The sequence below is a fragment of the Patiria miniata genome, unplaced genomic scaffold (assembly GCF_015706575.1).
Source record: "Patiria miniata isolate m_02_andy unplaced genomic scaffold, ASM1570657v1 HiC_scaffold_29, whole genome shotgun sequence".
Lineage (NCBI taxonomy): Eukaryota > Metazoa > Echinodermata > Asteroidea > Valvatida > Asterinidae > Patiria > Patiria miniata.
In genome coordinates, this window is record NW_024037068.1 from 12,889,505 (window position 1) to 12,913,040 (window position 23,536).

Here is a 23,536-nt window from a genome sequence, read left to right on the forward strand (position 1 = left end):
AGTAAACTCATGCAATACACCGATCCTCTGAGCTCCACTCTAGGATAGTTCAACCAAATCACAGCCATGATTAACCCTATTAAACCCTAACCCACCTCACTCCTCCAAAATCCTCCTGGCGGTTTTGGAGGATTCTAGAGGATTGAGGATGAATGGTGATTGATTCAAATGAGGATTCTGGAGGATTGCGGATGAATGGTGATTGAAGCACATGAGGATTTTGGAGGATTGAGGATGAATGGTGATTGAAGCACAAGAGGATTTTGGAGGATTGAGGATGAATGCATTTTGAGGCAGGACTGTCTGATGATTTTGAAAGATTTGGCGTTGGGTTATCCTTCATTTAAACACAAGTGCAAAATTTTGGGATGAGGAGGATTTTGGAGGATTGAGGATGAATGCATTTTGAGGCAGGACTGTCTGACAATTTTGAAAAATTTAGGCGGAGTTGCAAAATTTTGGAGGATTTTGGAGGATTGAGGATGGTTGTAAGCAAAAAGGGCCTAGGGGGTTAGGGTTAAACCAACTAGGCCCTTTTGGCTGGGAACCATCGATTCTCAATCCTGAAATATCCTCCATTTGGCACCATGTAAAAATACAGCCTCAATCCTCCAAAATTGTTCGTTATTATCTTGAATTTGTTCAGGTGAGGGGTGACTCAATCCGTAAAAATACTCCAACAACCACTGTTAATGGGTCGAGGCAGTGCCGATGACATTGTTTAGGCAGTGTGGATGATAACAAGCAAAATTATTGGCCTCTGTATGCCTGAACATAAGCAATGCTTGGTACAGCCCACCAGCTCAACACAATGTATCTTCCAAAATCAACTGAAACTTTTTGCCAATCAGCCTCAATCTGCCGAAATCCTCTGAAACCACCTGGAGGATTTGGGAGGATTTGGGAGGATTAGGATAAATATCCGATGTGAGTGCACAAGTACCTGACGTGCGGACTTGCATATGGCATGTATGTTTCTGGGACACACATTGTGGCATTGAAGGAGCACACTATAAGTTATCCCGCGAGCGCGAGTGGAACACGGAATAATGTAGTGCATCTGTGTCCCACATTTCGGCCTCTAGGTATGTGGGACACAGAAGCACTACATTTTCCGTGTTCCACGAGCGCGAGCCTGATAACGAATTTATCTTTCAGCAAACTTGACGCACAGTAAAGATGGAACACGCACGCTGTACACAAACTTTTCAGCGGTTATCCTATTACACGTGGGCGTTGTACGGAGTGGCGCGCACATCTTAGAAAAGCACAATACGCGGAGTGCGGTATGGAGGGAGGCCGTGCTACATGGTAATATGTAGCAAGGCTTGTTGCCATGCAGCGACCAGTCAGGATCGAGGATTCAAGTTTACTTGAAGATAAGTGTTGTAGCCCACATTTGCAGTCATGGCAGTGGGCTGGGCTTAAGAGGCGGTTGTTTTTCTCCCCATCCACAGATGAGCCGGTGATTAACAACGAGTACAGCACCAGGAAGGTCTTCTCCTGGGTCGGTCACCAGCTAAACCTAACCTGCCACTGGTTCGGCTACCCGGTACCCACTGTCCTCTGGTTCGTCAACAACCAGCCCCTGGTCGGCACGGTGGGCGAGGTCGCCGGCAACGCTACGATTTACGACTTCAACAACGGCTCCAGTTCTCTCTTTGTGAGTTGACAAATTGAAACAGTTTAAGAATGGCTCGTGGTTGACGTGAATGCAAATGCAAATGCACGTCACAAAACATTAGCGTAAAAATGTACCCAGTTGAAATGTGTTTAATAGACTGCAAGTTTGCCACGACAATACTTAGTTACGTCACAAATTTACGTTCTAAGATTTAGGGTTTGCAAGGTGTGGTATCGATATAGCTTCGGTTTGAGGTAACACCATGTAGTTGTGTCTACTTTCGCTCAGTAGATTTACTTCCGATAACAACTGTCCCACTCGTTCAAAAAAAGGAACTTGTCCTGCAAATCTACTTTCGCTAAGTACATTGGAAGTACATTACGTTTGTTGTTGCGTTCAGTTTGTGTTCGGAATCACGCTGTGTATGAAACAGCCTATTGCCTCGTTTTGACTTGCATGTAACTACCGTACGTGCAAATTTCGCAGAGCTGTTACCACTAGGTAGAAATGATGTTTGCTTCAATATAATGTGTACCCGTATGTGACAACTAGGCAGACTTGGGCAGAGCTACGAATGGAGAAACAGCTGCGAAATGACATGGGGTGATTTTGAGTGATTTTGAGATGTTTTGAAATTAGTCATGCTACTAGTGTTTAAACATTATTCATAAATACCTTCGACAGTTTATCCATTCCTATTTGCCGGATTTAAACGGATGATAAAGACATGGCTGGCTGATCTTAAACAACTTTCCAGTATCACATGAAATTTTTAACTCCTATGAAAATCCGGTGCCTGCACCGTTTTATTGGTTGAACCTTCACAGTCCTCACGTAGGCATGCGCAATACTACCAGTGAGTTGGTATTTCATAGTCCTAGATTCAGACTACACCGGTATATTTGCGTTGTAATCAAGGAGTTGTTTACCAGAGGGCCTTACCATACTACATGTATAGCTAGAGAAGTGTTTTGTTGATCGAAATCGTTGAAAATTTATAATTTTTGACTTGTTTTGACTTTTGTACCGAAAAGTTAAGATATTTTGACCGAAAAGGTATTGATGAATGGTAATAAATATGGGCTTGGTCAGTATTAAACACTCTGTTTAAGACCAGTTGGAGTCTGGATGCTGATAATTACCCTGGCCTTTGGCTCGGGTACTTATCAGCATCAAGACTCCAACTGGTCTTAAACAGAGTGTTTAACACCTCCCAAGCACACATTTATTCCCTTAGTAAAAGTGTTGTTTTACAATTAGACCTTTTCTAAATAACCTTTTTTGCACTAAAATCAAACTTTAAAGGCCTATTTCTCATTTTTGACATGCAGACAGTCCGATTTCAAAATTTAATAATTTCACTTTGGTATATCCAAGTTTCTACTTCAAATACCCTGCAGAGTAAGGGAAAAATCAGTCCAGCGATCCGTTGGATTTTCAAGCTTTGAAATGTTGCCTTGAGCAAAATATGGAAATCATCTGTCTTTTCATTCCATGATGTCTTATTTTCTCTGGCCCCCTAATAAACAGATCGACACGTCAACCAACGACTTCCTACCGTACCAGTGTGACGGAAGGAATAAATTTGGACGCAACAGACATCATATACAGTTTGAGCGTGCATGTAAGTAACACTTACTAAACATGAGGTGATTTTCCCTTTTAAAAGCCTGGGCCCTTTTTATACCAGGCTTTCGATGTTTATCTTTGACTGAGCTAGCCAAGTGTAACATTATCTGGTTAATCCCTTAAAGCTATAGTCCATCATTTGCAGCCATCCAAAAAGTAACTGGCGTAATTACTGTTGAAAAACAAACTTGGTTGAAAGATAGTAAGGGAACTAAACTCCTTGTGAAATTATTCTTTCTGGGAAGCTGTCATTTTGAAGTAATCAACGAAAGAAGGCATTTCCAACGGTGATTCTTAAGAAGCACCGTAGGAACATTTAAATTAGTAGTTTGTTTTGTTATTCATCGCAGCGCGCACAAGTATTGGAATGACGCACACGCGCGATTGTTATAATTCGTCGGATCAGTGCGCGACGCCGCGTATAGCTGCAATTCAAAACATTTCAAAACATGATTCAGTAACTTTTGATTTGAAATTGAGATGTTAGAATGCTGCTTTTCTTGGAATGTACAGCTGAAGCTTAGCTGAAACATCATCAGGTTAGTTGCTCAGTATCCTTCATTAGATTCACACTTTTGTTGCTTCAAACGAACAAAATGCACTAATTACAAATGATGGACTATAGCTTTAAGGCAATTAGTTACAACACAGGAGGCCAGTCCACGCTCTTTGGGTAGGCATTCATTATACACTCGCATTCTGCAGTTCACGCATGCGTGAACATAAGTCGTGCATGTACCGCAGCGACCACACTTACAGTCCGACAAATTCAGGATTGCTGTTGTTTGTGCATCAATTTAAACAATAATACGAAAAAAACATGGTTTCATTACTCGACAAAAAGAAATACAACGTTGGATATTAAATTTATGAAAAATCCATGTGCGTGTAGGCCTCTGAGGAATGATTCAGGCATTGTTAGTCAAGCGGTACTAATTATTCCCTGCTGCTGGTAGGCATTCATCAGGTGCTAAACTACCCTAAGGAGATAGATCTTGAGATAAGAGAGATCAGTAAGCCTGGTTCAGTCTTGGTAAAAAACCCGAATATCAGCGGCCAGTTCGGTTGTTCTGTTTAAAAGAGGATTCACGGCATGATAATGTACTTTGTATTCTGATTTTGCTTCACTTGTCGGGTGGGGGTTTAGGTTGTGAATGTAGTACCTGAAAGTGAGCAACACAAGTTTTAGATCCTTGTTCAGGATTTGAATAGCCTTTCGCCAAGGCAGTCGTGGCTTAGAGCGGCGGAGCTGCGAATGCACTAAGCGACTGGAGCAAAGATTAAGTCAGCACTCAGCGTCGTAGCCACGACGCCTTTTCGAACTTGGTTTTGCGGTTTTTGTTGTTGAACGCTGACTCCGTCGTTTCCGATTGCTTGGAATTTTGCTACCCTTTTGGGGTAGCAAAAATCGAGATTATAAAGAAAAACATAAAGAAATTCTTGACAAGTTGGAAAAGGCTCTCGTGGCTTCGCCACTCGCATGTGTGGTCTCCCCCTCCAGTCGCTTCGCGGCTTGGCCGCTTCGCTGCTTGGTCAAATGATGGCAAGTTAAGTCACGATGGCCTTGGCAAAAGGCTAGGTTTTGAATTTCCTGTGATTTGAAGTTTGTGTGGTGTAACCTTTTACGTAAGTATATATATGTACATGTATATCCCTGGTACGATTCAGGAGGAGTTTAGTTATCACTCAAGGGGGTTAGGGGTAAAGGCACAAGTTAAAAAAACAATACTTCTTGAGAGCTATTTTTCATGTGTCTTATCCAGTCTCATTTGTTTTAGTTGTCTAAAAAAAAAGTTCAGGAAAGGGGAACATGCGAAATGAAACGGGCGGTAACTCAATGTTTACCTCAAGGTCTTGTGAGGGTTTTACTGGGTTTAACGGGGTACCTCAGGGTTCTGTAAGTTCAGTAAGGTAGGCATGCAAAATTAAACGGCCAGTAACTCGAGGTTTACCTCTAGGTTTTGTGAGGGTTTTACTGGGTTCAACGGGGTACCTCAAGGTTCTGTAAGTTCAGTAAGGTAGGCATGCAAATTAAACAGCTAGTAACTAGAGGTTTACCTCTAGGTTTTGTGAGGGTTTTACTGGGTTTAACGGGGTACCTCAAGGTTCTGTAAGTTCAGTAAGGTAGGCATGCAAAATTAAACAGCCAGTAACTAGAGGTTTACCTCTAGGTTTTGTGAGGGTTTTACTGGGTTTAATGGGGTACCTCTAGGTTCTGTAAGTTCAGTAAGGTAGGCATGCAAAATTAAACAGCCAGTAACTTGAGGTTTACCTCAAGGTTTTGTGAGGGTTTTACTGGGTTTAACGGGGTACCTCAAGGTTCTGTAAGTTCAGTAAGGTAGACATTCAAAATTAAACAGGCGGTAACTCGAGGTTTACCTCAAGGTTTTGTGAGGTTTTACTGGGTTCAACGGGGTACCTCAAAGTTCAGTGATTTCAGTAAGGGGAGCATGCAAAATTAAACAGCCAGTATCTTTAGGTTTACCTCAAGGTTTTGTGAAGTTTAACAGGGTTTTACGGGTTACCTCAAAGATCAGCCTCCAGTTAGCGCCGGTTTAATTTTGCATTCTTCCCTATGCAAATTTGGCTTTAGTCATTGTTGGTGCTGCTTGGATGTCGCAACAGCAATCATTCAAATGTTTCATATTATTGGTGTATTTAAACACAGATTTACAAAGTAAAGAACCGTATCATTGTTTCATACCTGTATACCGCATTCTTGCAGCTTATAGTTTTTCATAAAACATATCGTTCAGCAATCAACAACCTCTTTAATAACGAACCTTACACAGATCCCATGAAGAGACCCACCAACGTTCAAGCCATATCGGCCTCCGCAACCACCATCGAGGTCTCCTTCGATAACCCGGTGGAGGTCGGTGCCGATTACCCAGAATACCTCAGGATCCTGGGCTACGTGATTGGGTACAGCGAGTACCAACAGCCGACGGAGATGTACGAGATTGTTCAGAACAGTAAGTGCAACTTGCTAGTCATTTTTTGTAAGTTGGTTAACTCATTAGCACCTGTACTACGTTGTATTACATTGTATTTATTTCAATCAATAAAACCAGGGAGTAAAGTAAAGTTAAGTCTGTCACGAGCCAATGTGGCCCATCAGGCTGGCGTTTATCTCCGGTTTCGGTAGCATGAAACGACTGAGAATATTTGTGTGAGATGAGTGTCCAAACACTGATAATATTTCAGGGTACTCTACACAACCTTTGAGTATTTGGGACACTAGGGGGAGTAGGACTCTCTACTGCAACGCTCTTCCTACTTCCAGCAGCTCATTTGATTGGCTTCCGTTCTTTTGGTTCTTTGCTCCGTAGAATGTCTGCCCACAGAGTTCCAGTGTGGTCGACTGTGCATCGAGAAAGATCGTCGCTGTGACAACTTCATGGATTGCCTGGACAACAGCGACGAAGAAAACTGCAGTAAGTGCTCACGATTAGTACTGTCGCAACCAATGGATGATTGGTATTATTTTTTTAACCCTAACTCCCTAGGCCTTTTTGCTAGGATGTAGCCTCAATCCTGCAGAATCCTCCAATTGGCCTCATGGAAAAATAGCATATAGCCTCAATCCTGCAAATTCCTCTGTTATTTCTTGAATATGGTCCATGGAGGGATGACCACTGCCTGAATCCTGCAAAATCCTCCGGCTATGTCTGTCAATAGGCTGAGGCAGAGGCAGTGACATCCTGGAGCAGTGCGGAGGATGTCAAGTATAATCAAGGGCTAAATTTATGCACGGCTGAGCATAAACAACACCAGGTCTGACCCAAGACCTTAATTGACACAGTGCATACTCCGAAATCAACAACGCACTTTTGCCATGTAACCTCAATCCTGCAAATTCCTCCAATTTGCAAAAAGGATTTTGGAGGATTCAGGGCGGTTAGGGTCAATTATAAATAAAACACCTCTTACGTTCAACCCAATATCAAGATTTAGCTGTAGAGCATGTACATGTACATAAGCTGACTGGGTCTGTAAATCACGGTATGCATGAAATTCAAGTTAAGCCATCATCTGGTGTATATATGGCTCGCTCAAATGACGGCCATCTCTGTAGGAGAACTGCAACTGCGTATTTACGCAATCAAGCACGCATTGCACAGTGCTGAAAATGTTCCAAACACGCGCTCGCATATTGCTTGGAAATGTATTTGAAAAACGACACAGCTGATGCGCGTTCTGCAAGATGGAAGTGGAAGTGAATTTTGACTGTCCGTGATTGCTGTATAAATAGCAGGAGGGTTAAACATCAAACCACACTTTTTTTTGTGTCACTGATTTTTTTTGCCTTCTTTCCGCAGATGCGGATGAAGATTGCACCGGAGGTTTCAAGTGTCCCGTCCGGGATGGCAACCGGAATCCTTGCCTGCCCATCTCTTATGTCTGTGATAAGGAGCCCGACTGTGTGGATGGTGCGGACGAGTCGGAAGAATCCTGCACTGCCTACTTCAGACCCATCTGTAAGTCTTTGACACTTGTGTACCTGTTGCGCTTTTCAACGTTGACAGCAGAGTAAATATGTTATTGAGTTCATTGCAATTCACATGTGTGATTGACTTTAAATATCAAATACGAAAGAACAAGTTAGTTGCTTCGTCCTTCGGATGGGACGTTAAGCCGTAGGTCCTGTGTGTTGTGTAATGCACGTTAAAGAACCCAGTAACACTTGTCGCTAAGAGAAGGGGTTTGCCCCGGTGTTTCTGGCAGTGGCAGCAACTATACGCCGCAGCATCTTGTAAACCCTTATAAGGTGCAACATAATGGGTCTCATAATGTTCATATACTTCATTTACCTGGCTTGGTTGCATTCTCCCCCAGCGCTTTGTATCCTCTGGCAAAAAGCGCTATGTAAATACAGTTATTAATATTATTATTATTATTAGTTAAGGGTGAAATCACTGACTTAGTTACAAAAGAAAGAGTTGGGGGAGACCAGTGGGTGCGCTAGCAGTGCAGGCCACTGTCAACTGGTCGGATTCGACATCATAAAAAATGCCAAGAAAACACCGATGGAGAAAAAACATTTTTGCAAGTTAATTTACAGAATTGATCTAGCTTGTCTGTGTAAGTATTTTCTGTGTTCAAGAGTTCATTTTGAGATCGCATTTCTCGTATTTATGAGTGATACACAATGCGTGTTTCCCGAAATTTTTGACCGTGAAAACAGGTCTGTCGACCCATGGTGGGCCGCTCGCCACACACGCACGCATCACACACCTCGGAGTTTTGGCCAGCTCCCCGCGTCTAGACTAGCGTTGTGCATATGGTGCGAACGGCCTGAATTTTCCATTATTTTTTTAAATTATCGAACGTAAATATATTGACAATAATTAAAGGTAGGTTTTATTCACTTTTTGTTGCCATTTCGTGTATAGCTTTCGTAGTGCAATGGAAATAGTTCAGGCTAAAACTTCGCATATAATTGAATATCCCATTCAATCTGCATAAAAAAAATTGGCAAAAAAAAAAGATTTTCCGACCGACCGACCCTATTTTTGAAGGGCATGTAATCGGAAGCAGAACTATTTTTTTTTTTGGCCTAATATACAAAATCACCGTCTAAGATGGCTGATTATCATTCATGTTTGTACCTGTCTCTCTTTCAGTTTATGACACCAGGTTGACGGGACTAGCTCCGGATCGCCTGTACCAGTTCCGAGTGGCTGTTATCAATGAGGTGGGATGGGGCGAGTGGTCCTTCAACACCAGCGAGCGCACCCTTGGTTATGGTAAGCAAACTTATGGCGTTTTTGAAAGTGAATCTGGACTTGTTAAAAAGCGTGAAAAACAATGTTTTCAGTTTACTAACCGTTTCAATTGCTCTCGGTTTAAATGGCACTGTAAATCATGTCTTTGAAGGAGATACTACAAGTAACTCATATTTTTCGTTTGTGATGTTTTAACATTTCCATCTGCTCATTATCTAGTATTAAAAATCAAACTTAACAAATTAATCTGCATGATTTCTAAAAGAAGGCCATGGCCTTGACAACTTTCAAAATTTGCAATTTCTCTTGTAAGCTGATCTTACTATCAAGTTGTTTTGTTAAATTTATTTTTTTTAAACAAAGTTTGTCCTTACATGTTGATTATTTTATGAAATTGCGCGGTCTAAATCCGACTCGATTCATTTGAGTAAGTGAAGGTTTATATCTCTTTTGGGAAGATGTGTGGTTCTGAAAAGAACTAGTTCTTTCCAGAACCACACACCTTCCCAAAAGAGATATATTCACATGGTGATACCGGATGTCTCTTTGGGAAGGTGTGTGGTTCTGAAAAGAATTGGTTCTTTTCAGAACCACACACCTTCCCAAAAGAGATATATTCACATGGTGATACCGCATGTCTCTTTGGGAAGGTGTGTGGTTCTGAAAGGAATTGGTTCTTTTCAGAACCACACAGCTTCCCAAAAGTATTCACATGGTGATACCGGATGTCTCTTTGGGAAGGTGTGTGGTTCTGAAAAGAACCGGTTCTTTCCAGAACTACACACCTTTTCAAAAGAGATATATTCACAAGGTGATACCGGATGTCTCTTTGGGAAGGTGTGTGGTTCTGCAAAAGAATTGGTTCTTTTCAGAACCACACACCTTCCCAAAAGAGATATATTCACATGGTGATACCGGTTGTCTCTTTGGGAAGGTGTGTGGTTCTGAAAAGAACCGGTTCTTTCCAGAACCACACACCTTTCGAAAACAGATATATTCACATGGTGATACCGGATGCCTCTTTTGGAAGGTGTGTGGTCCTGAAAAGAACCGGTTCTTTCCAGAACCACACACCTTTTCAAAAGAGATATATATTCACAAGGTGATACCGGATGCCTCTTTTGGAAGGTGTGTGGTTCTGAAAAGAACCGGTTCTTTCCAGAACCACACACCTTTCAAAAAAAGAGATATATTCACATGGTGATACCGAATGTCTCTTTGGGAAGGTGTGTGGTTCTGAAAAGAACCGGTTCTTTCCAGAACCACACACCTTTCGAAAACAGATATATTCACATGGTGATACCGGATGCCTCTTTTGGAAGGTGTGTGGTTCTGAAAAGAACCACACACCTTTCCAAAGGAGATATATTCACATGGTGATACCGGATGCCTCTTTTGGAAGGTGTTAGGTTCTGAAAAGAATCTGTTCTTTTCAGAACCACACATTTTGAAAAGAGATGTATTCACATGGTGATACCGGATGTCTCTTTGAGAAGGTGTGTGGTTCTGAAAAGAATCAGTTCGTTTTAGAACCGAATATCTCTTTGGGAAGGTGTGTGGTTCTGGAAAGAACCGGTTCTTTTCAGAACCACACACCTTTCAAAAAGAGATATCCATATGGTGATACTGCAAACTTTCACCTAATTATACTACCACCATGCAAAGTTTTAAATCCTACTTCGATTCATTGGCTTTGTTCAATCCATGAATGTAAGCAAAAGTGAACAAACTCAGATTCCCCTTTATGGTTCCATTTTTTGTTCATTTGAGGAAGACTTGAAAAGAACGGCTCTAGCGTGGCTCTGGCGGGATTCGAACCCACCACCTCTATATTTCTCGTGTTTCACAGGTCCCCCAAGCGAGCCCATGATATTCAACCGTGAGCCGGACCGGGACACCATCTATGAGATAGTCTGGCTGGAGCCCTACGACAGCGGCGGCTCACCGATCATCTCGTATGAACTCACCTACTCGCCGGTACGTCAAAGATAAATTTGGCTCTAAAATTAGCGTTTTAGGGCCACAGCTACGGACGTTAACCCTTTCATGCCCACATTGTTTATTGACTAGGCTCTCCCCAGGACCAAATTGTTTGCTCAGTCATGCGGAAATCACTAGAGCTTGAACAAAATGAGCACGAGTCAAAAACTCACTTTTTTCAACCCAGATTTTCATTGCCAAGGAGTGATTAAAATCATCAATGTTGTGTGTAAAGTTTGTTCCTTGGTCCTTACTCTTTTATGTGATGTAAAAATGAAGTCCATACGTGCAAATATAAGGAAGTTATGCCTTTTTGTTCATCTGGTCCCAATTATCAAACTGCAGGCCATTTCACCACATGACCAAATGGCACTCCATACCTCCAATTGTGCGTGGATACTTCTGAAGCACTTTTCTCATTTTTTTTGTATGTTAACACTATAAATAAACCACACCAATAGAAAGATCCGAAAACACTCTTTCAGCTGGTATATAGTTGATGTATGGGCAGCCAAACATAGCAACATGCCACCTTTCTGAAAAGTAGTGAATATATCTGTGTTGAGGGTGTTTCGTGTGTGGTTTCCTGGTCGACTAAAGTCGCCCATGGGAACCAGCAGGGGGCTACTTCTTGTCGACACAAGTTGCCCATGGTACGGAAAGGGTTAACCATTAACCCTGCTATGCCCAGTGCAGTTGGCAGAGAATTGTCAGACCTTTCAAAACATTTTAAATTTGCCTGACTAAAAGGGTTTTGAAAGGTGAAATAGTGCTGGAACTTTGAAACTTTTCGAAAGGTTTTGGAAGGTGAAGCAACTCTGGGGGGCAAATTCAGTAAGTTGCCTTTCAATACCTTTCGAAAGGAATTGAAAGGTGTGGTAGTGCAGTAACAATAAATTCTGGAGGATTTTAAAAGGTCCTGCGTTTTTTTGTCCTCCAATTTGCCAGAAACCAAATTTTGAGGTGTTTTGAATGGTCAAACCACAGGAGAGTTAATGTCATGCTAATGTCATTTAGCATTTGACATACACACAGGAAACTAACATACATGCATTACAATAGAAACACAATTGAATACTGAAAAGGGTAAAGCAGTAATGTTCCAGAGTCACAGGGCTGCATTAACCCTAAAGGATCTAAACGGATCTTAACCCTAAAGGGGCCGGGGGGGGGGGGGGTCGGAATCCGCCCCCCCCTCAACATTTTTCGCGATAGCCTCTAAACAATTTTTTTCGCGACCCGAGCTGTTATGACTTTTTAGCCTCGAGCTTTGCGCATCTTTTGATACCAAAAACATAAAAATCGGACCACAGGTTGGCACGTAGCGAAAACTGAATTTTCCCATATACGTCGTGTACACCGAGCAGAATTGCCATTCATACATATGAATAATTAGTTAGCCATAATTCCAAAACCCTTTGACCTATAGTCATGAAATTTCTTGGGCATGTTGAGGAAGAGTTGCTCTATGCATGTGCTGAGTTTCAAAATTTTTCGTCAATCGATGGCCGAGATCTTAGGGGGGGGGGGGGGACGGATACATTTTTTCTTGAAAATGACAGTATACCGGTACCAGGTGCCATGATTTTACAGGATGCTTTAGACTGTCATTCACTAACAGTTCAGCAAGATATTTCAAAATAATTTGGTAGTTAATATTTTTTGATGTTTGAAAATGTTGTATTTTCCCTTTAAAAGCAGTAGTAATTTGACACAGACTGGGTCACATTTCTTAACGCTCTTCGTTCACCACCTCCAGGTTGAGACGGGTGACGCCACCGAGCTGGGTCGCGATCCCGAGACAGCCTCCGCCAGTAAGGACAGCGACACGGCGCCCGTCTACCGCCACACCCTGACCAACCTGAAGCCCGGAACCTTCTACTTCCTGGAGCTGCGGGCTCAGAGTACCTGGGGGAAAAGCGAGCCGGGCACCCTCAACTTCCGCATGCCAGGCGGAGCGCCTGTTCTGCCTCCGTCCGAAGAGCCCTTGGGTAAATTTAGGTTTTTGTTTCAAGGACATTCTACTGTTTGTTCAGTCAACTTTTGAAATTATTTGCGGTCGGTTAATGATTCAGGCAGATAGTCTTATGTGTTAGAATTAGTCTGGGCCCTTGACTGAAGTTGGATTAACCTGTCATACAGCTGGTGCCAACAAGCAGGGTTAAGCCGCTGTGGTTGAAGGTTGCTATCAATAATAGAGCCTGAAGTTGACCCCTGGTTGCGCACTTCCGGACCCCTCGAATTGGAAAATTAGGTGTAAAAGTCTTTAAAAAAATTGTTTTGGTACATTGATTTCTTGAGAAAATCAGCCTCAGAAAAGGCCTTTGTAAAATTGTTACCAGCATCTCAATTTGCTGAAACGGCATAATCGCATGACACAAAAGAGAAAATTGGCTCACATGTGCACTAGTGGAACACAGAGCATTCGTACAGATGATGAACATTTATGAAACAATTTTGTGGCGGTCATTGGGTAAAAACTGAAACTGAAATGGCAGTCTAAAATGTATTTTGGGACACACAATTTCTTTTTTAATAAACTTGAAGGACTAATTCTCATTTACAAGCAAATCTAAAATGACCGTTGATAAGAACGGTATTCAAGCAAGCCCGATTCAATCTAGAGTCAATCGGATGTAGGTAGGTAAATCTTTACGTCGTTATTATTTTCGATCTCTCACAAATACGTGTTGTCAAAACAAACGTGATCTAACAAGGAGACCTAGGTACGAAAATCCGGATGTGAATAATTTCTCATCAGTTCTTTTCTTGTGGAATGCCAAGATAAAATTCCAACATAAATCTTTCTTGGGGGTGGTTACGGTTAGAAATCATCCTGTCAAGAATTATAGCGAGAGGGCAATACCGTGTAAAATGCCCATAGAAGGGTCGCGGAGGGGGCCGGAAGCATAAAGACAAAATGGCGTACTTTCAGGCTCTATTAAGATAAATCAGATCCAGTCTTGAGAACATCAGCAGCACCACCCAGAAAATTTGGAGCATACTTCACGTGCGTGCATTAGCTTGAATACAGTACCGGTGAGGTACAGGTATGCTTGGAATTTCCACTTGGATCAAGTTGCCAAAGTTCCAAAGACTGATTCATCTAGTGAAATACGACCTCTACAAGCCGCAAACATTTGGTGCTTGGAATTTCCACTTGGATCAAGTTGCCAAAGTTCCAAAGACTGATTCATCTAGTGTAATACAACCTCTACAAGCCGCAAACATTTGGCCGCGCTTGGGGAATGAAACTGTAAACCAGTCTGGGAGCAAGACTACATTGTGTGTTAGAGGTGCAAATGCAACCGCCAAAAAAGATCCTTTTTTTTTCAGGGGGTTGCAGATGACCAAAATACCGGCAAAAAAGTAGTTTTGTCATCAAAGCAAAATTTCAGATTTAAACATTTGTGAGGCGAAATAAAGAAATTTATTGGAGAGCAGGGGACAGCAGCTTTATAAATTTGTTCTGACGCTCTAACAGGTCCTGGGCTGCGCATTGGAGAGCTGCCCATCTCTGCCTTCATCGGGATCATCGTGGGTGGGTTTCTGGTCATCCTGATCCTGCTGGACTGCCTGTGCTACTGCACCAACAGCTGTGGCCTGACCATGTGCATCTGCGTGCACCTCTGCGGCAAGCAAGCGCCCGAAGACAAGGAAGAAGCGGAAGCTGTTGAGTACAGGTCAGCAGAAAGTTTTTTTTTTTCCGATACTAGATTTTAAGCTTTGCATAGTGAGGTCTAGTCTATCGGGAACAGATTTGCTGATTAATTAGGCAAGACCCCACCTCTTGACTTCCTAGATTTTGACCAATCAGCAGGCGCTTTCTATAGGTCTATCGGGTCTTCGGTTATTCACCCGTTGCACGTCATAGACATGGATAAAAAAAAAAAATTGTCACAGCGCGCGGCACTTGGTATCATGTTACGTGAATGCGCTCCCGGCTGTTGTATTACAAAATGCTGCATTCGAATTGACCAATCACAGTGTTAGTCCTGATTTTGGGATGAAATGACATCACGATTTAGTAAAGTCGACTCCAAATTGGCTGGCGCGAGGCTCGCATAAATCTGCATGCTTTGACATATCAGACGTTAGACAGGAGATGGCTCCGTGGATAACGGGTGCTACTCAGACTAAGTCAGGTCATCAATAAATGGAATTTCCATGACGTCCTAAATGCTGTGTCTTAAAGTCTCCTAGTGGCAAGTCAATATTTGGAGTAACATGTCAAGCATTTTCAAGGTAGAGTATATCATTTGTCGTTTGTGAATTTTTTTTTGTTTGACAAAACAAAAGTGCTCCAAATCTGAAGAAGGGTGCTGAACAACTAACCTGATGAAGTGTTATCTCAGTGAATGCTGTATATTCCGAAAACACAATATTCTAGGGTTGGGATTTCAATTCAAAAGTTGAAGAGTCATGTTTTGTATTGAGCCCAAAACAGCGTCGGGGACACGTTCTGCATCGTGTCAACACTTGCGCGCACCCATTCACGGCTTCACCGAATTAAAAATGAACTAAAAGACGCATCTTTGGAAATGACCTTCTTTTATTGTTTTCTTCAAAATGAGAGCATGCCAGAAAGAATAATTTCACAGGGAGTTAAGTGTCATTACTATATTTAAACCAAGTATGCTTTTCAACAATAATTTTTATAAGATGGAATTTTGCGTCGGGGTGATATAAATCAAATTAGGTTTTGCCCTTCACCGACGTTTCAAACACTGTATACTCAGTGTGATCGGCCACCCGATCCCGTTAGCTCGGTGGTCGAGTGTAAGACATCTGCACTAGAAAGCAGGAGGTCGTGGGTTCGAGTCCCACCCGAGTGATTTTTTCCAACTTTCACTCGGGAGGTAACACACTGAGTATACAGTGTTTAAAACGTCGGTGAAGGGCAAAACCTAATTTGAACAATAATTTTGTCAGTTAATTTTTGGATTGTTGCAAATGATATACTCTGCCTTTAAGATGTGCAGGTCAGTTTCAGGTGAAGGGATATGAAGTGTTGAAGTAACAGTGCCACACAGAGAGTCACTGCACAAAAACCAGCACTATGGAGAGCAGTGAAGCGCGACCGAATCTGCCTGCTTGCCCCGAGATGCACCAAACAAAAGGATTGTGCAGGGATTTGAAGTGTTTTCCGTACTCCACAGAAGATAACCTCAAAGGAATTTGAAGTGTGGGCACTAACTCATAGGCAAAAGTGGTTTTGTAAGACTTGAATGGCTGTGTTGAGTACAAAACAAACAGGCTTACAACACAATTTATTTATTTTTGTTCCCTTATTGTTGACCATAAAATAATGTGACCCGCTCTTGAAAAATGAGTCTGGCGTCGCATAATCTGCATTCAAGCTTTTGCCATTTGAAATGGAAACACTGAAAATTTGCTCAACATTTGGATTTTTGTTTTTGTTATATTGCGGTTGTTTGGCAGTTTTAGTTTAATTGTCTTGCAATTTTTTTTTAATATTGTATGCAAATGACTGACAAAATCAGGATTTTTGGTGCTTTTCTTGGTTAGTTACAGTGTAACCCTTTTTCTCTGTTAAGATGTTTCTAGCTTTGTAAAAAAAAAATGGACATGATGGACAGAATGAAACATGCACAATGAAACCAAATATCCTATAGTGGTCCATGAAATACCAAATGAAAGCTTATTTCATTCCCATTTCATTATTAGAGTAAACTCAAAACGTGAATTTTGCCACAGCAGACTCATTTTTCCAGAACGGGTCATAAATGTGCTATTATGCTAAGCCTTTCAGAGGGTGAAAGTACAGTGGAACGCCGCTATACCGAACACCGCTATACCGAACATTCGGCTATATCGAACATCATCCGTGGCTCCCGGTTTTAATGTTCAAAAGGTACCGAACATTGTTGTTGAAAAAAAGTCAACAGATTAACAAAAAATCTACCGGATGTAATAACCCTTACTCTCTGAGGGTAGTTTACTGCATGTCAGTTGGTTATGCCAATGCCCTCCAGCTGCAGTTTATTGGAGGATACTTTGATGTAGCAGTGAAGGCTCCAATTGGCAGGAGTTGGAGGCCCTGGAGGGTGCCTGATACTGACCAGCTGGGGGCACTTGATTGTTATCAGAGGACTCTCATTGTTCTCTGTGGCATGTATTGGAGTACCTGTCCAGTTACCCTTGAAATGACATGGCAGATATTGGAGGGCCATGCAAAAAACATAGGAGATTTTCTTGAGGCACATATTGGCATGCGTTGGAGGGTCTAGTAGGGTAAGGGTTAAATGCTATTTGGGTCACTTTTGATTCCTGAACATCAAACCACCTATTGTTACATCATGTTTGAATGTCGAAGAGCGATAAATGGCTGTTATTTCCCCAAGGAATAAAAGAGAAAACCAGCCGTTGCTAAAGTTTCGTGACGACTCCTCGTGTAGCCGCAGGATGTGAGAAATGCCAGTTCACTATTGGTCAAAAGGGGGTACTTGCGATTCGAAATCGCTATACCGAACGATCGTTATTACGAACGCTTTCTGTGGATCCTGCGATGTTCGTTATAGCGGCGTTCCGCTGTACCTTCAGATATCTGTCTTCCATCTCGGTGTACAATATGTGTCAAAATAAAAATAATAAAAATAGTATAAAGTGCATTCTAGGTAAGTGATAAAATTTGACCCAGATTGTTGCAGCCCAGATTTATTTGTTGACGTTGAGAATGTCGGACCAATTTTTTGTTTCTAGTTCACCTTGTGGAAGGCCATCAAGTTATGGATTGCCATTTTGTGTGTTACATGAAGCCTTTAAATTGTTCCAACTCACCATTCAAATTTGTGTATTATTGGAACGTTGTACCTCCGTTCATGCTAATGATTTGGTTTCTGTGACGTTTAGCATGGCGGCGTCCACTGCCGGCAACCGGATGGCGATGCAGCGATTGGCCGAATTTGAGACAGAGAGCAACGCCGTATCTGATGGGTGTGTTGGAGTAACGCTATTCACCTTTCAATTTTACCAAACAAAAAATCATACTTTTAGGCCAAAGAAAAAAAGTCTCCGGTTTCTGGTATGCGCGCGCGCCGCCGTAGCCATGCGCGTCGGCAAGATGAAAAAAAAAAATTTCAATGAAAGATGATGTCTCAAAACCGCCAAACTCACTGGTTTGACTGGAATCCTGCTGCTGCACAATTTAAACGTGTTTTTAGTTTGGGTTATGGTCGAGAATAAGCTTTATGTGGCCTCTCTGGACTCCCATATGTTTGCACTAAGTTTAGTCAGGCACCATTTGCAGTCATCAGCCGACATTTGAAGCAAAAAAAATCAGGTAAAAAAAAAAAAAAAAAGCCGCGTCGCCGCACCACTTTTTTGGCAAGCTCCATACCAGAAACCGGAGACTTTTTTTTTTTGCCTTATTGAAAAGTTTCACCTTTTTGATGACAGATATATACAAAAAGCTACTTGTAATATCAATATTTTTTAAGAAATCAATAACGTGTTTCACGTCAACGTTTTTATTTTCTGCCATTATATTGATTATTTCTCGTTACCGTGTCACTGTTTACAGAGTGTAGTATTTGCATATTCTGTCGTGAGTTTGTTCTTTGGTTGGAAAAAAAGGTTGATTTCATCCATTTCTGCATGCTTAATTATGGAACCAGTCATTTCATTATGAACTAACCCCCCGATTTGGCTGCAGTCATAAGAAAGAATACTATTATATCATGAAGCTTTAAAGTATGGAATGTACAGAATGCTAATTTTACCTACTCGGCAAAGCCAAATGAGACAGTTGAACAAAAAATAAAAATTACAGATGTTGGTCGGGATCGACAGGTATTGGTTTTTATAGTAATCACGTTTAATCATGGAGCTACACATTGAAAAGCTCCATGGTTTAACTTAGTAGGGGAAAATCAAACTCGAAAAGACTTCATACAAGTACCGCCCATTTCTTGAGTTTCTTGTTGAGAGTTGAAGAATGAAAACAAACTGTTGAGTGCTTCCAAAACAAACACAGGGAACAAGGTTTAAAAATAAAGTAAAGATTTCCAAAAGAAATAAATAAATCAATTCACCGCTTCTCCATCAGTGTGAATCAAATATGCAATTGTAAAGCAGCATTTGCCATATCAACAAAACAGAAAATGACAGAAAAGAAGCGTAAAATCCCAAACAATAATTTCAGAAGAATCCAATTGGGAAGCGAAAGATCACAAACCTCACGGTTTCTCACATACATCACCTATTGCCTTAACATTTCATTGCTTCCTACATCTCGATATACGTGTGTCTTAATGTTGCCTTTGCTTGGTGAGTAAAAACATGCTTTAAGAATGATACAGGTTAGAGTGCTGAGCTCTTTGATTGCAGAGATACACGTAGTACTTCAATGCTTGATATCACACACATGATTCTCATGAACACTAACACCTCTAGTACTAACATATATTTCACCTTGAGAGTTTAGAACATACATTACTAACTCCGCTGGAAAAAAAACAGCCCAAAAAAACCAAAACTAATGTTGTATTAGCATCAATGCCTCTATTAATATCCAATGTACATGTAATATTTTTTGTCTAATATTATGTTTAAGTTAGATAAAAAATAACTTGCTGGTCCCATGTGGTCGCCAAGTATGCCAGAAATGATCCTGCATGTTCTGTGCATGACAAGACAAAGCAGTCAAACAATATCGCCCTCCATCTGTGATCCCTGAATTCTCTTATTCACTCCAGGCTTGTCTAGGGAATATATACCACAGGGATCACCTTGGTTGGGAGGCTAGTCAATATATATAATTATACAGTCGTCTCTCATTAACCCTCCTATGCACGACAAGACAAAGCAGTCAAATAATATCACCCTCCATCTGTGATCCCTGAATCATCCTATTCACCTCAGGCTTGTCTAGGGAATATATACCACAGGGATCACCTTGGGAGATTAGTCAATATAATTACCGGTATACAGTCCCCTAACAGTCGACTCTCATTAATCCTCCTATGCACGACAAGACAAAGCAGTCAAACAATATCACCCTCCATCTGTGATCCCTGAATTCTCCTATTCACTCCCGGCTTGTCTAGGGAATATATACCACAGGGATCACCTTGGTTGGGAGGCTAGTCAATATAATTATACAGTCGTCTCTCATTAACCCTCCTATGCACGACAAGACAAAGCAGTCAAATAATATCACCCTCCATCTGTGATCCCTGAACTCTTCTATACTCCCAGGCATGTCTAGGGAATATATACCACAGGGATCACCTTGGGAGTCTAGTCAATATAATTACTGGGAGACAGTCTCTTAACAGTCGACTCTCATTAACCTCCTATGCACGACAAGACAAAGCAGTCAAATAATATAACTCCATCTGTGATCCCTGAACTCTTCTATTCTCTCGGGCTTGTCTAGGGAATATATACCACAGGGATCACCTTGTGATCTGAGGCTAGTCAATATAATTATAAAGTCGACTCTCATTAACCCTCCTATGCAGACGTACATTCTGTGCCAAGTAATCCTTTCAGTCAAACTCAAGCAAGTGACTGTTTTCAACAGTTAAGAATTCCCAGCCTACATAAAGCAGGATTGACTGCCTGGGACTGTTTAAGTAACTTGATACAGCTATGCTTTGACTCCGGGTGAGTGATAAAGCAGCTGTGACCACAACTTGCCTGCTTTGTCTGTTGACCCATTTTGACTAGTGATCTGACTTGCTTGAAATATGATCTGACTGCCAGTGACTAGCTTTTGTTAAAAGTTAAGCAGGGGAAGTGGAAGTGAATTTTGACTGTCTGTGACTGTTTAAATATCAGGAGGGTTAACACAAACTCAGCCGGACCTAGCCACATTGTTTGTTGTATCAGAATTTTGTATTAAGTGGAGTGCCCGTCCCATTCACGGTGCACATATAATGCACAGTCCGGACCAAGGCTTTATGTTTGCTATAACCAGAATTTGTATTAACAGAGTTTCTGTTAATGAGAGTCGACTGTTATTAGTCTTGATAAGCTACCGGTACGATAATAAAAATGCATGTTAGACAGTCACACTGAATATTGGACTAATTGGAATATGCAGATAGTTACACTCTGCATCAGTGGCCACTCCAAGATAAAAACTATAATCATCTGCAAATTTGACAAGAACGAGAATTCAAAATGCACTGATATACTGGTACATGGATGTAGTTTTTTCTTGAAACTCCTTTTGCCGACAGTGAAATGTGTTTATATCAAAATGGCATAGAAATTATATAAATCAGCTTATTAAACAACATTGTGCATTGCTTTAATGCCATTTTAATTCGGGGAAATTAATTCCCAGTCTACCAAGACTTAACTTGATATCTGGGATATAAATTCAACCTACATGTACCTCTTTTTTTTTTTTTTTTTTTGCTTTGGATTTATCTTCCCATCTGGGTATATTTCTACCAACATGTACCTCATTTTGTTTCCTCTTTTTTTTTAGCCTTGAATTTATCTCCCCATCTGGGTATATTTCTTGTACATGTATAGAATAGAGTTGTCAACTCCCTTTCCGGGTATGTTAAAAACATTTTCAACTGGTCCCCCTCTCTGGTTCCCTCCTTCGCAGAGCCAGCCAGTACCAGAGCCTGCACGCTAGTCGTATGGCCGACGATCGCTGGAAATTGCCTACACACGCAACATACGAAGCAGACAGATTATTACAGGGGTTGGTAGTACATGTATTGACTCAAACTCATAATCCAAGTTGAAAGATTAATCAGCTTATCCGCAGACAAGGCAGGATGGTTATCAGCAGCTGACAGTTTATAAAACTCATAATCCAAGTTGAAACTTCATCAGCTTAACTGCAGAAATGTGTGGCTTGGTTGTCAGCAGCTGACAGATTATCAAATGTGTCATCCAAGTTGAAAGGTTAATCAGCTTAACTGCAGAAATGGTGGTATTGTTGTCAGCAGCTGACAGATTAACCAATGAGTTTAGTAGTGACTGAAACTTATACTCCAATTTGATAGATTGATAAATGTAGTATTGGTTATCAGCACCTGGCAGATTATAGCAAGGGTTGGTACCAGTTGGTAGAGTTAACTTAAACTTGCAATCCAGGTCGAAGGGTTAATTGGCTTAACTGTAGCATTGACAAAAAGTTTGCAGCGGTTGACAGATTATTTGGAATTTTTGAAATTGACTTTAATCCAAGTTAAGATGTTAATCTGTTAATTGCAAAGGTTGATAAAATATAACCCATAAACCTCTTTAACGGGATCCAGGTTGAAATGTTTAAGTTCAGGTGGGTGGGTTACGGTACAGTGGGAGCTTAGTCATGTTAGTTGTACTTACAAGATTAACATCATGCAGTTGGTTTGAGTGGTGTTCATGACCATATCAAAGGAGTGGGATTTAAAGGGCTATTAACATGTAATTGAACAATAATCATATTCTGCTCAATAAGTGGAGCTTGGTTTGCTTTCTATGTTAAGAAACCATTTATATAGAAATGTCATAGGAAAGTTTAATATCCAAGTTGGATATGTGCACCACAGGAATTCAAGCCAGTGTTTTCCCTTTGATCCTCCATTTCATTACTCATGATCATGTCAATCCATCATATTCTGGATGCATCTCTGTCAGACATCATACATTTTAGGCATCTCCCTTTTCACATGAATCCATTCATAAAAAGGGAGAAAAGACAAAAACCAACACCTACTTCAAAATCCAAGCCACCAACATCCCCTATCACATGTAAAGTAACAATTCAAATCATTTTCTTTGGCATTTGGCCCAAATCATCCCATTTACATACATTTATTCTCTTCACACCAATGCTCTTTTCAAATTACACCACAATTTCTTGTTAAGTGTTTCTTTATTTACAAGACAATATTAATGCAGCGAGTCTCAATTACTGTCTTTCCGTCACCTTTCTTTTTTAATTTTCCTCTACTTCTGCACTTCTGAAAATCAAACAAAGAGGGTATGGGACCTTTGCTGCTGCTTTTTTGTTCGTTTATTGTCGCTGATGTTAATCTAAAATGAAATTGCAGCTTAATTCTGTACATATATACATGTACCTGCAATCTAGTTTCAATGACGGGACAATTAACTCACTATGCTTACAGAATGTAGAATTCATTTTGTTTGAATTTAATAATTTACAAAGATCCGTTTTGGAAGCACTCGGATTACTCAGTTCTCACAAGTGGTACTTTGTGTTGTTAACCCAGTTCAAGAAGTGGTAGGACTTTCTCAAACTACATTTTTGGCCATAACCTTGTGCCAGCTCAGAACATGTATTATGGGAAATTCAACCATTGTCAACAGTGTACTAACCACAGCAGAATGTTTCTATTTCAGGTTTGAAGTACTTTATACTTGGTTGTTGGCAGTTGAAGTAATTGCAGCAAGGGTGCTAGACTACATCGGCTAGCTTCTTGTATCATTTATGTCAAAACTGTCTTGTTGCAGGAGTTAACGTTGATTAGTTGACAAAGAAGAAACGTTGCATTGTCTTGGGCCCAACTATGGCCAAGTTCGCGCAAGGACTATAGTTGACCAAAGGTTACCCATAGTTCGACTAACGCTTGCCCGAACT

General features: G+C 41.1%; 1 protein-coding gene across 7 annotated transcripts in view; it reads left to right on the top strand.

Moving 5' to 3' along the window:
• LOC119736150 (neural cell adhesion molecule 1-like) overlaps positions 1-23,536 on the top strand; it is a 47,519-nt gene that overhangs the window by 14,433 nt on the left and 9,550 nt on the right. For 3 of the 7 annotated variants that reach the window (XM_038210167.1, XM_038210168.1, XM_038210165.1), the window contains exons 8-16: positions 1,458-1,663; positions 3,155-3,248; positions 6,046-6,228; positions 6,586-6,690; positions 7,576-7,734; positions 8,881-9,003; positions 10,832-10,959; positions 12,722-12,953; positions 14,447-14,645. In XM_038210167.1, the coding sequence (XP_038066095.1) occupies positions 1,458-1,663; positions 3,155-3,248; positions 6,046-6,228; positions 6,586-6,690; positions 7,576-7,734; positions 8,881-9,003; positions 10,832-10,959; positions 12,722-12,953; positions 14,447-14,645 (1,429 nt within the window). Of the gene's footprint in view, positions 1-1,457; positions 1,664-3,154; positions 3,249-6,045; positions 6,229-6,585; positions 6,691-7,575; positions 7,735-8,880; positions 9,004-10,831; positions 10,960-12,721; positions 12,954-14,446; positions 14,646-17,835; positions 17,920-21,550; positions 21,650-23,536 lie in introns of all 7 variants that reach the window. The other 4 variants (XM_038210164.1, XM_038210162.1, XM_038210166.1 and 1 more) reach the window with 2 other exon arrangements.